The 12,595-nt window shown below is 34.8% G+C and overlaps 1 protein-coding gene across 1 annotated transcript in view; it reads right to left on the bottom strand.

The window, feature by feature from the left end:
* The window catches only part of KLHL1 (kelch like family member 1), a 268,520-nt gene that overhangs the window by 17,348 nt on the left and 238,577 nt on the right, over positions 1-12,595 (bottom strand). The window contains exon 8 of the mRNA XM_075741724.1: positions 8,260-8,422. Within this exon, the coding sequence (XP_075597839.1) occupies positions 8,260-8,422 (163 nt within the window). The remainder of the gene's footprint in view (positions 1-8,259; positions 8,423-12,595) is intronic.

Below are 12,595 nucleotides of genomic sequence, written 5' to 3'. Positions count from 1 at the left end.
CGAAGAAAAGTGTGTGAGAAACAGCAGAGGGAACACCAAAACCAGAGAAAGAGGATTTGGTGCTCTGGCACCAGAGCAGATATCCACACTGCAGCCTGTGGAGGACACCATGATGGAGCAGCAGGATATGTCACAGAATGGTAGGAGTTGGAAGGGAGCTCTGGAGACCATCTAGTCCAATCCCACTGCTAAAGCAGGTTCACCTGGAGCAGGTTGCACAGGATGGCGTCCTAGACACTTTTTAATGTCTCCAGGCAAGGAGAATCCATAGTCTCTCTGGGGAGCCTGTTCCAGTGCTCTGTCACCCTCGCAGTTAAGAAGTTTTTCCTCATATTCAGGTGGAACTTCCTGTGTTCAAGTTTGTGCCCGTTGCCCCTTGTCCTGTTGCTGGGCACCCCATCCCCTTGACATCCACCCTTTATGTATTTATAAGTATTGATGAGATCCCCTCTCAGTCTTCTCTTCTCCAGGCTAAACAGACCCAGCTCTCTCAGCCTTTCCTCATACGAGAGATGCTTTAGTCCCCTAATCATCCTTATAGCCCTTCACTGGACTCTCTTCAGTAGATCCTTGTCCTTCTTGACCTGGGGAGCCCAGAACTGGACACCACATGATCTCCAGATGTGGCCTCACCAGGGCAGAGCAGAGTGGGAGGATAACCTCCCTCAACCTACTGGCCACGCTCTTCTGAATGCACCCCAGGATACCATTGGCCTTCTTGGCCACAAGGGCACATTGCTGGCTCATGGATAACTTGTTGTCCACGAGGACTCCCAGGTCCTTCTTCACGGAGCTGCTTCCCAGCAGGTCAACCCCTAACCTGTACTGGTGTCTGGGGTTATTCCTCCCTAGGTGCAGGACCCTACACTTGCCCTTGTTGAACTTCATTAGATTCCTCTCCACCCAACTCTCCAGTCTGTCCAGGTCTCACCGAATGGCAGTGCAGCCTTCTGGTGTGTTGGCCACTTCTCCCAGTTTAGTATTGTCAGCAAATTTGCTAAGGGTGCACTCTGTCTCCTTGTCCAGGTCATTGATGAATATGTTGAAGACCGGACCCAGCACTGACCCCTGGGGCACACCGCTAGCTACAGGCCTCTAACTAGACTCTGCACTGCTTATCACAACCCTCTGAGCCCTGCCATTCAGCCAGTTCTCCACCCACCTCACTGTCCACCCATCTAACCCACACTTCCTGAGCTTGCCTACGAGGTTGTTACAAGGGACAGTGTCAAATGTCTTACTGAAGTCAAGGTAGACAACATCTACTGTTCTCCCCTCATCTACCCAGCCAGTCATGCTATCATAGAAGACTATCAGATTGGTCAGGCATGATTTCCACTTGGTGAATCCATGTTGACCACTCCCAATAACCTTCTTCTCCTCCACGTGATTAGAGATGACATCCAGAATTTCCTGAAGGACTGCAGTGTATGGAAACCCCAGAATCAAGGGAAATATGTGAGGAGGAAGGAGCTGCAGATAGGAGCAATTTATGGACTGACCACAACTCTCATTCCCCTTCCCCCTACACTGTTTAGGGGTGGGGGCAGAGGAATTGGGAATGAAAGACATAAGTTGAGCCTGGGAAAGGGGAGAAGAAAGGTGGTGTTTTAAAATTTCTCTTTATTTCTCACTATCTGGAATTTGGTTTTATTAGCAATAAATTACATTAATTTTCCCCAAGTCAAGTCTGTTTTGCCTGTGATGGTAGTTGGTAAGTGATCTTGCTGTCTTTATCTCAACCCATTATTTGATGAAGGAGAGTGAGTGAGCAGCTGGGTGGGCATTTGACTGTTAGCCAACGCTAACCCACCGTAGTAATGCATTAGAACCTCCCAGTTCACAGCATCCCCTTTCTCTTCCCCTCATTGTACAGTGCCTAAACACAGATAGAGACTGTAAACACAATTGTAATAGAAATACTAATACTAAATATAATAATAAAAAATACGTTGCTGCTTCTCTGTTGAAAGAATCAGATACAAGTCAGATATTGACGGAGAATAACATTCTCCTGCAGCATTCCTTATTGCTCTTTTACTGTTCTTCAGAGAAAACAAATACTTATAAAACTTTTTTTTTCTCAAAAGAAAAAAGTTCTATTTTTAAAGGTTAAAATTAGACAATTCCTTGCTTTTTGTCATCTACCATAGATCAATAATAGTGTGTGATATTTCATATAAACAACAGCAGCAGGTGGAAATATCAAGTTTACTAAAGCACATCTTTAAGGATGTGGCAATCAATAAAGGGCAGAACTCCCTTCTCCTTGGTTCTGCAAGATGTTACCATGTGAATGAACTGCTTCCCAGTGTATGCCAAAATAACTATATTTGACGCTTAACTCAGTGTACTGCTGTGATGTTCTACTATTTGAAGTCAATCTGCAGATCATATTAACAGCTGAGTAGTTTTTCCTTTTGCAGCACAGATTTATTGATATCTATTAAAGAGAATAAAAGCAAAAGTCTTTTTGCTGTATAAACTATAGTTACATAAAAAGAATGTTGATAATTTACAATGTACAAGGAAAAAATTCAGAATATTTCTTTATAATGTAATTTTTATGGCTGTATAATAGAAAAAATCTAGAAAAATTTCAATTATGGTTGTGTCACGCAATTATTTGAAATAACATAAATCTGTATGACACATAGAGTCTCTTTTAGGTATATATTCCAGAATAAAGTGTGCAAACTTAATTCCATTTTTATTTACAGTTACTCCATTAGAATAAAATTTGTTCTGAAATTAAATTGCATTAAAAAATTAGTATAAAGGTTCAATGTTCTTAGGGAATGCATGCTTCATATATTAGAGACTTGTTAATAGAAAGCTAATAAATAGCTACTGTTGCCTTGGAGGCAACTACATTTTAAGCCACTGAAAAAAATAGTATTTATGGGATTGAAACGCTCACCAAGATTTTTTTCTTCTTGATTTTAAAAATGAAGAAATGAAGACATAATCTTGAAACAGTAAGTGACAATTTTTAAGTTTCTGGAAAAGGTAAGATTTCTTTTTTGTATTTTTGATTCCTTGGTGCTTCTAACTTACACTGTAGAAAAGTACTATGGCCTCAGCATTATCTCCTATAAACTATAGAATAGTCTGGTCTTATATAGTATATATTGCATACTAGTTACATGTTACTTACGACAGACCCCAAAGCCCCCAAATAAATCATCCCAACTTCTGATCGCTCCCATTATCTGTATATATAAAGCACCATCCTCTCCTGATTTGTTTAAACTTCTAAGCTAGTGTAAGTATCCATTTCACAATTAATATTTTAACACCCATATTTGTTGCTGATGTGAGAGAGTTCATGCACTCTTTCTCTTCCAGTCTATGCAACAGGGTTGCAATAAGGCGGAAAAGATGCTGTTTCCAGATCAGGAGGAGCTACTGACCATGTTTCATTCCATGAAATTCTACAGCCATGCCAAGTCCTACAATAGCTACTGAAGTGTGTTAAAAATTAATAAAGGCATCAAGTTAAATATACACTGAGTTAAATATACACTAAGGCTAACATCCTTCACACTTTCATTATTGTTTAACTATAAGAAAGGTATGAAGATGAAGGAGATGGAATCTCCACATGCTCAATGCAGATCATTACTGTTACACAGCAGCAGTTGTTGATTTGGGAAAACAAAGGCATTTTACTGAAAAGGAAAGTTCTTGGATTCCAGTCTTTGCTTTTGCATGAAAACAGATAATATTACTCTTGCTATGAACCAATAAACATGCATTTAGAAACGGATGAGAGTTTTGTGTACACCCTCTTTTCTCCCTATCATTTTTCTTCTCTCTCTCCTTTCCCATCTGAATTTTATCTATTTGTATCCATCTGTTCCTGTGCCAACTGCAATGCTTCTGCTGCTTTTCTTTGCTATGATAGGCGCTCTTGATAATCATGGTATCCCCTATTCAAACTTCGCATTTTCAGTTACACTTTCGTCAATATGCTTAAGCAGAATTGGACACCATAATACAAATAGCATAGATATTTCCAGAATGAAGAAAACTTTATATATTCTTCAGTTGCATTTCCTTTTTCACAGATTTCTTCTACTGGGGGTTTTTTGTGTTTTTTTTTTTTCCCCTGTACTAACAAGGTACAGAGTTTTTTTTTCCCTCTGCCACTTTCTATGATTATTTTTCTTCATAGACTTGTTCATTCACATACATACTATTAAATATCCCATTTGTGTTGCTTCTTAAGGTCATCCAAATACTTTTGTAGAATAGTCCAACATGTCCTATATGATAATGTTCCCTATGGTGTCACTTCGAATGGTCTGATAATTTAATTAGCATGCTCCTGCTGTTGCACTCCATCTCAAGGCCGATCTTTAAAGAATTCCAACAGTAACTTTGTAGTGTCCTAGTTGTCACATGCAGTTCTTTTTAAAATCCCTGAACTACTCATCTTTTTCCATCTTAAATATTTTTTTCCAGTGTAACATAAGATCAGCTGCTTTACTGTAAATCTGGTAGAATAAATCTGCTGTGTCTTTCTTTTATCTACAAAACGACCTATCCCTTTTATTAGCTATTCTAGCTGCACCTTAAGTTAAGAAAGCTGCATAAGAAAAGGAATATTGTTTGTGTTCGAGATTGAAGGATAGCAACTACCGTATCCTATTAGCATGGGAAATTTGAGGGTAACAAGCAGGTCACATGCATGCTTGTAGAGGAAGGTGTTCATTAAGCTCTCATCGGTGAAACAATATGGCAACCTCAAAATGTAATAATGTAACCTGATTATACAAAAGAACCCTGTCAACTGGACTAAGCTTAAAAAAAAATAAATAAGTACTTAAGATTTATTTTTCTGAATTTCTGAAAAATTCAGCAAGATTTTATAACTTCAATAGATAAAAGTTTTTCCAGATTGGATTATGATGCACATATTGACATAATTCTTTTCAGGTTTTAGGAAAGTGTAATGTATAATATATTAATAGCTGATAATATAATATAATTGATATAATTTAGCATTTTCAGTTTAAATTTAAAAATGTATTTCAGTGAAATACCATATATTTCTGTGTACCTTTTTTTGCTAAATACAGATAGTATCACTTTCCATTTGTTTGAGCAGCAAAATAATTGATGATTTATTTGCATGGTCTGTAAAAGTGAGCTTCGAAAATATAAGCAAGCATAAAAAGGTTCAATACATCAAGAACTAATAAGAAGCTACTTACAAACCAATCATCTCAGAGCCTAAGGAGATCAGCATCTGAAAGTTTTTATTTTTTATCTCATCTCCACCATAAGCTTATAGAAAAATACAATTTTCATCCAATTTTATGGTAAAACGTATAATTTTTTCTGCTTACAATGGCTTTAACTGGAAAGCCAATAAGGCAGACCATAGATGTATGGAAGATCACAAATGTAATATTTTCCAGTGTTAAAGCACAAAAGAAGAGACTATATTTTTGCAAGTATTTAAGAAGCTCACATTTGAGATATTTAGCATACAGTATCCCTTTTATGTAAAGTGCCCAAAGCAGTGTGGGAGATGATAGACACATAGAATAGTTTCTAACTCTCTCACTTCAAAGATAGTCTAACCCTGCTGCATTTTATTTATTTACTTATTTAATTCAGTGCAGAAGAAAAGAAATATAAGGAAAAAAACAGAAAAAGACTCCACAGAACATCCATACTAAAACAGTTTCTCCCCTGTTGACTGTTAAAGCCAACATCTTGTTTCTCATTGAGACATCCATTTTTAATATCCCTAGTATTTCTTTTTTTTTTAAAAAAAAAATCCATAACTGTTTGCCTGTTTCAAAGCGAGAAGCTCAGATGAGGAATGCAGCATATGTCAGTTGTGTGGAATAGCAGTGTAGTAAGTTTCAACCAGAGACCTGAAAGTTTTGCTCCTTACATATGTTTTCAAGTTTCAATTCTTCACATATGGGATGTTTTTAAGAAATCATTATTCAAATAATAATAAAAAAATAGTATATTTGCTGTTTGCTTCAGTGAGACCACTGCTTTTCAGTTTTAAATGGTATCCATTCCACTTTTCTGAGACATAGAGAATATCTCTTTTCATTTAAAAATGTTCTATATAAATCATGCAGAATTGAATTGAGCATTTATTAATTGAGAAGCAATAAATATATGCTCAGTTGTGCAAAAGAAACATACCTGGCATATATAAACATAATTATATGCAGCTCTTCATAATTTTAGATCTGTATTTGCAGTGTTATTTGTTTAGGTCTTGTCTCTGCTAGTTTGCTGCATGACTCATACACTATTAAAACCAGATTCTTTTAGAGTAACAGGGTTATTAAAGCAGCTTTGTCCATTTGATCTACTCTGGAACATTTCAATGCCATTGTAACTTAGTAAGAGAAAACAATGACAATTAAGCTTCAGTGTTTTGCAGATGATTTCATAACATAAAACTAAATCCTAATGTCATGGATGAGAAGTAGATCATCTGAGCATATAATATCAAAAATTAAATAATATAATATTAATAATAGATGCATCCAAACCCCCTATTTAATGCAGAGTTACTCTGCAAATAGGACACAACTGTAACATGACAAACTCAAAAAATGAGTCAACACTTTTAAGGTCTGTAGTTTTAATTAATTTGAGATTCAATTTAAAAGAAAACCTGCATATTGTCATAATGATGGGATTATGGGTACTCTGTCAGGCCTCCTGCTGCTGCTACAGAAAGGTACACAGTCTCCTATAGGTCTTGTAACATGGTTGTGGGCTAAATTAAGCTCGTTTGACTTACTTATATATTCAGTGACTCTTACAGTCAGTGGAAAGAGTCTGACAATCCCAGAAATCAATTCAGCCTACTTATTTCAAGCCTGTATCTTAGGTATGATAAGCATAACCGAATATAAAGGATTTTTTAGAGTTTATCCAACTGTATAATCAAAACTGAATGATTTTCAACTAGAAAAAATTGGGTGGGCAATATTTAGTGGGTTGTCGAATTGTGCAACGGCATAGTCTACCCTGAAACCCAATAGCCTTAATAAGACTATTTTTTTCCCTATATACTTTTTATACCAACTTTTATTAACTATTTTTTAAGTTCCTCAACATTTACTCTCTCATTCCATCCCACATCTGCAGCTGTTTCTTATCCTTTCTTCATTGCTGTTCAGTAGCGATAAAGTATGAAGAAAATAATATTCCAGAAATTTGTCTTATTCCATTGCTCCCACCATTACCAAGGGATTCTTTACTGACTGCCCTTTATTTATGTTCAGTGGTCTACAGTGAGATTCATCTTCCCCGCCTAAGATAGCAAAAGCATAGAAGTCAGAATCGAAAACAGAGTCCTTAGGTGTCCTATATATTTAGTAGAGAAAAATAGGCACTTAGAGAGCACAATTCATTCTATCCTAACATAAATGTCTAAAATAAGTAAGACACATGATAGCTGAAAAGTACATATTTCTTCCATTGACCATAAGGCAAGCTTAGGACGGTTGGCTTAGTTGTAGATGTCTATATAAAAATACATGAAGTTAGGTGTGATGAATTCCTCCCCTACCTCTAAATTATTACAGTTCACACCATATTCTTTTTAGCCACATAGCTAAAAGCAAGTACTTTAAAAGTAATAAGCAACAAGTAATACGTAAAATCACGTTACTCTAAAATGAGTTTTAGTAAGTGCCACATTAAAATTTTAAAAAGTGAAAGTTATAAAAGAGAAATTTATAATCTGAACACAATAAAAATTACAGGTTTAATGCAGTCTGATTGGTTTGACAAGAATCAAATTTTGGTTTATTTCCTGTGCGAATGTAGTTGCTTTCAGACAAAGAAGGTTTCATAGGTCAATGTTTGGTTGAATCAAGGTACAAAATGCATACATAACAAACCTTATCACTGGGTACATGACAATATTAGTTGGTTAACTAAACCTGACATATAAAACATATAAAAGTCAGACGAGTCAACAGAGAGTTTGTCCTGAATTGGATTATACCATGCACACTGCAATTTCAGGTCTATATCCTTAAGCATTTAATATAAACATTAAATAAAAATAATATAGAATATATATATAAATTACTTATTTTGATAAATGCAAGAGCCATGAGATATAGGAGGGTATGCACAACGGTGTCTTTATTTCAAAGACACCCTTTATTACAATATGTTAAATGTTATTTACTACTGTATGTAACAGTTATTCATCCCTCTAAGAAATGTGTTTCAACCATATGAGAATACCCTACTCACTTGCCATTTAATGCTGCTACTCCAACAGTGCTTCTGGCAATTGACATACTTGCCACAAATGTCCACTGCTGACTTTGAGGGTCCCACCGCTCAACTGTATTCAAATAACTCCAACCATCATGTCCTCCCACTGCATAAATAGGCCCTTCAAGCACTGTAACTCCTAAAATGGAGGAGAGAGTGAGAGAAGATAAAAATATGCTTTCTTATATCAATAAAAAAATAAAAATAAGTTTTCCAAAACACAGCTAACAAATGAACTTGCATATTCAAACTGAAAATGGAAACACCAATTCCAAGTTTGATTAATTAAGGATTAACAAACAGGAACAAAATTAATGGCACTCCACATGGCTTCATGAAAAATTAGTCTTGTCAAACAAAACTAATTTAATTCCTTGAGAATATTGTTTGCTTCATAGAATAACCTGTCAATGATGTGATAGTCTGAGATTTCTGTATACTGTTTAACTTATTATCTTGTAACATTCTGATCATGAATTAGCTCTTTAGAATATCAGTAAAGCACATGATAAATAAATTATGGACTGGATTCCTGACAGATCTCAAATTATTGCCAACCTAAGGGGGATTTCACTGAATGTAATTGCTTCTATGACAGTTCCACAGGGAAGGAAAAGAAGTCTGATGTTTTCAGCATTTTTATCAATTACATAGAAGAAAATATATGATTTTTCACTAACGGCAAGCTTTACAGACTGGTATAGAATAAAAAAACATATTCAAAGGCTTGAGCAAGTAACTTACAGTGAGAAACTTAAGCTGCTTCATCAATTTACCTTACCAAAACCAGAAATAACAAGAGAATGGGTCTTTTCACAGGAAAATAATGTTGTATATATAAAGATTCTTTTATCTAGTGAAGAAAAATGAATCAAAATGTAAAGCATGGAAGTTGACGTAGGAAAAATTTAAATAAGAAACAAATTTTTAACTATGAGGGTTTTTAATCACCCATTCAAAGGAATTCATGAATTCTCTATCTCACAGTATCTTCGGTTAGGCTTAAAAGACTCTGGACGATAAGTTATAGCTAAGCACCATTTGTTACAATACAGTGAGCTCAATAATTCCATTCTATGAATCCATAATCCCAAATGAGCATCATTCTGAAAATCTCAGGCTAAATCCAATCTTATTCCTAAGTCAGTGTCTTTTTTTCCACTCCATTTCACATGATTTGAACTCATCAAAAAGTCAGAAAACAGTAGATCATTAAAGTTTCAGAGAATGAGTTTATTTTTTCCTTGCAGAAAAGTCTATCTTTCATTTAAAACAATGTAAAGTTTCCACTTTCTGTGTAGAACTGCGTTTTGTTCTATTTCATAAAAGTAATTCATTCAAAGCTTAATTTGACATTAAAAAATATATTTATCAATGAATTTGAACAAGTCTTATCTCAGTGTTCAGAGAAAGTGTTCCTTCACTTTGGGTGTTGGTTTTCATTTTTTGGGTTTTTCTGTTGGTTTTTTTTTGTGGGTTTTTTTTTTTTTAATTAAAAAAAAAAAGAATTTAAAAACCCTACTAACCCTTACTGAAATTATTCTTCTTATAAAGTCAACCTCATCTTTTTCTGTAGAAGCTTCTGTGGTCTCATTCTCCAATTTCTTCTGGTATGAAAAGTGTTGCTTATAAAAGTTTTTTTATTCAATCAGATGTTTCAGCTATAATTTTTCCAGAATATTAAAGTGGATTTTAAATTGAACTCATGGTCTGTATAGCTCAATAACTTATCTCTGAACACAACGAGCAACAAACATGTGGGAAGATGTATCAGTGTTTGAATAGAAAATCAGTAGATAATATGCTGTAGTTGTGAGGTTTGGAGTTTTTTTGTTTGTTTGCTGTTTTTTTTTACCCTAATATCTAATAGCTATAAATATTCTTAAATCCTGAACAAACAGGTTTACATTGTCAAAAAAGTATTTCCTATAATTTGTTATAATAACACTGTACTCTTTAGCTTTTCATGTATATACTCTTCACTTAATGCAAATTTATATAGAAAATCGAATTCTTCTTGGGATAAAAAATTAATTATATTCAAAGAAAGTTTAGGTATGTGAATGTTTGTATACACAGACATGCATATATAATTGGTGTCTAGATAAGCACAAAGCCTCTCTCATCTTTACACATAAGCAGAGTTGCATTATTATGCAGTGAATTTCACAGAAACTATGATGCATGTCAAAACACATCTAATCTAATTTTAAAATTTCCACCTTTTACTCCCTGGAATTACTTATTTGCTCTTTCATTAGGACAAAAAGAGTTGTCTTCAATTTACTCTTTTTATTTCATTCACTATTTCATACTTTTTGCAATGTCCTTTCATATTCAAGTTTTATTCTTGTCTTTTTCCCTGCTGTAAATTAAGCCATCACAATTATTTCAGTCACTTTTTTGTAGAAAATTTCCTTTGCTCTTAATAAAAATACTGTTCTTCCTGCATTTTCATGGATTTTTAGCCTTTTTTTTTTTTAAAATGACAATGAAACCTGTTAAGCTCATTGCATTAATGAATGGATTTTCTCTCCGCATTTCCTGTCATACTCTTTAACCAGGTTTCATACTGAAAATAGTATTCACTGACTTCTCTATAATGAGAACTTTACTGGGTTTATACAATACATCTAGAACCCTGTGAGATGCACAATTCCTTCAGATTTTTCCCCAATGTCTTTTACTTTGCATTTACTACTTGCTGTTGTGTTGTGAATTCAACTGTCTTTTAAAGTTCATCAGAGTGTTCTCTGAACTTATCTGACTTTACTGAATAACAACTTCTACATACTTTACTATCATGACGTTCAATTCCATTTCCACATAAATTAATCCTATACTGACACAGGGAAATGTTGCAGTTAGAAAACTGCCAAAATAAAAATGCTGATTTGGTGTGAGACTCATGTCATGCTCCTCTGCCAAAAGGTGTGAATATAGTTACAGCTATACCAGTGAAGAAATCTGAAAGTTTATTTTGCTTGGAGAACTTTAAGGCATTGTCGTGGTTTAGCCAGGGATTCAATACAGCCTGTTTCATTGTGCCAGTTTGCATCGCTTCTATAATAGGAGAATTTACTGGCAAAGGTATAGGAAAATTATGCTTTCCATACAGGACAAAGACAGACAGGCTTCTGTACAAAAGTGATCTTCCATGCTGCTGACTAGAGCACATACTAACTTGCTATGGTTTTACACATTTAAAGTCTCTTCTCTACGGAATACCAAACGCATTGGCATCCTTACATTTGTTCTTTAAGAGCTGGTCCACTTCTGGCCCGCTATGTTTAAAAACACTGGAGAAATACATTCAGCAATATTGAATTTTATTCTGTTTTAGTATAGTTATGGTTGTATATGTGAGGGTAAATCATCATTTTGGACTCTGTAAATTCAATATATGAATTTTCAAAGTCTAGTTCTCTAATAAGTAATTAAAAAAACCTAAAAAACAAACAACAAAAAACCAACGTGCTGCATTCCATGAAAGTACTATTATGTCTATTTTAAGTATTTTGTCTCCTTTTTTAAAATTTTGCTTTGACATCTGTAGATATCTGAGAAGCATAAATGCAAAGTGGAACAGAGAAAGAGAAACCTGTAGTCACAGCTGTTAGTGAGTTCCTCTAACCATACACCCATGAAAACTAATGGATACGGATGTTGTACATGTAAAGAATCTAAGTATGGAGGAACTTCAGGAACAATTACAAAAGAACCATTAAAAATCTGGAAATCCTGCTGGAAATTCTGTAAGAGATATAGGGTTTATCAAGATATTATGCCTAAAGAAAAGGTTGTATGATTAAGAGTCTAACTGTGAGAGGAATAAGATCTAATGACTGGAACTAGTAATCTCTTAAATTAAGCCCAAGAATAATATTCTATATTTTAACCAATGATGGTAAGGTGTATCTGAATTATGGATTTAGGAATGTGCTAGTTTCTGTGTTGCTTGAAGTTTTCATATCTACACTGATACATTTTTAGACAGACATTCTCAAATTCCTTGAGGAGGCATGTCCTCAAGACAGAAATGACGGGGAAAAATTGTGTTCCTCTTGCAGAAAGTCAGTCTACATGATCACAGTGGTAACCTCAGGCCATAAAATCTATGAGTCTTTATAAATTTGCTAAATTTGGGCATGGGTATCACAGTCTCTTTGACTTTGGTATAGACTCCATCTATTTCATTATTTGTTCTGGATGGATTCTGTCTTGTCTTCCCAAGTTAAGAAATCTGAAGGTTGGGCTAGAAAAACCTGTCAAATTGATAATTGCAGGAGATCTATTGGTGGGAGGTTGAAAT

This window comes from Balearica regulorum, chromosome 1 (genome assembly GCF_011004875.1).
Source record: "Balearica regulorum gibbericeps isolate bBalReg1 chromosome 1, bBalReg1.pri, whole genome shotgun sequence".
NCBI classification, from domain to species: Eukaryota; Metazoa; Chordata; class Aves; order Gruiformes; family Gruidae; genus Balearica; species Balearica regulorum.
Note: the sequence above shows the minus strand (reverse complement) of the source record. Positions and strands in the feature narration are given on the sequence as shown.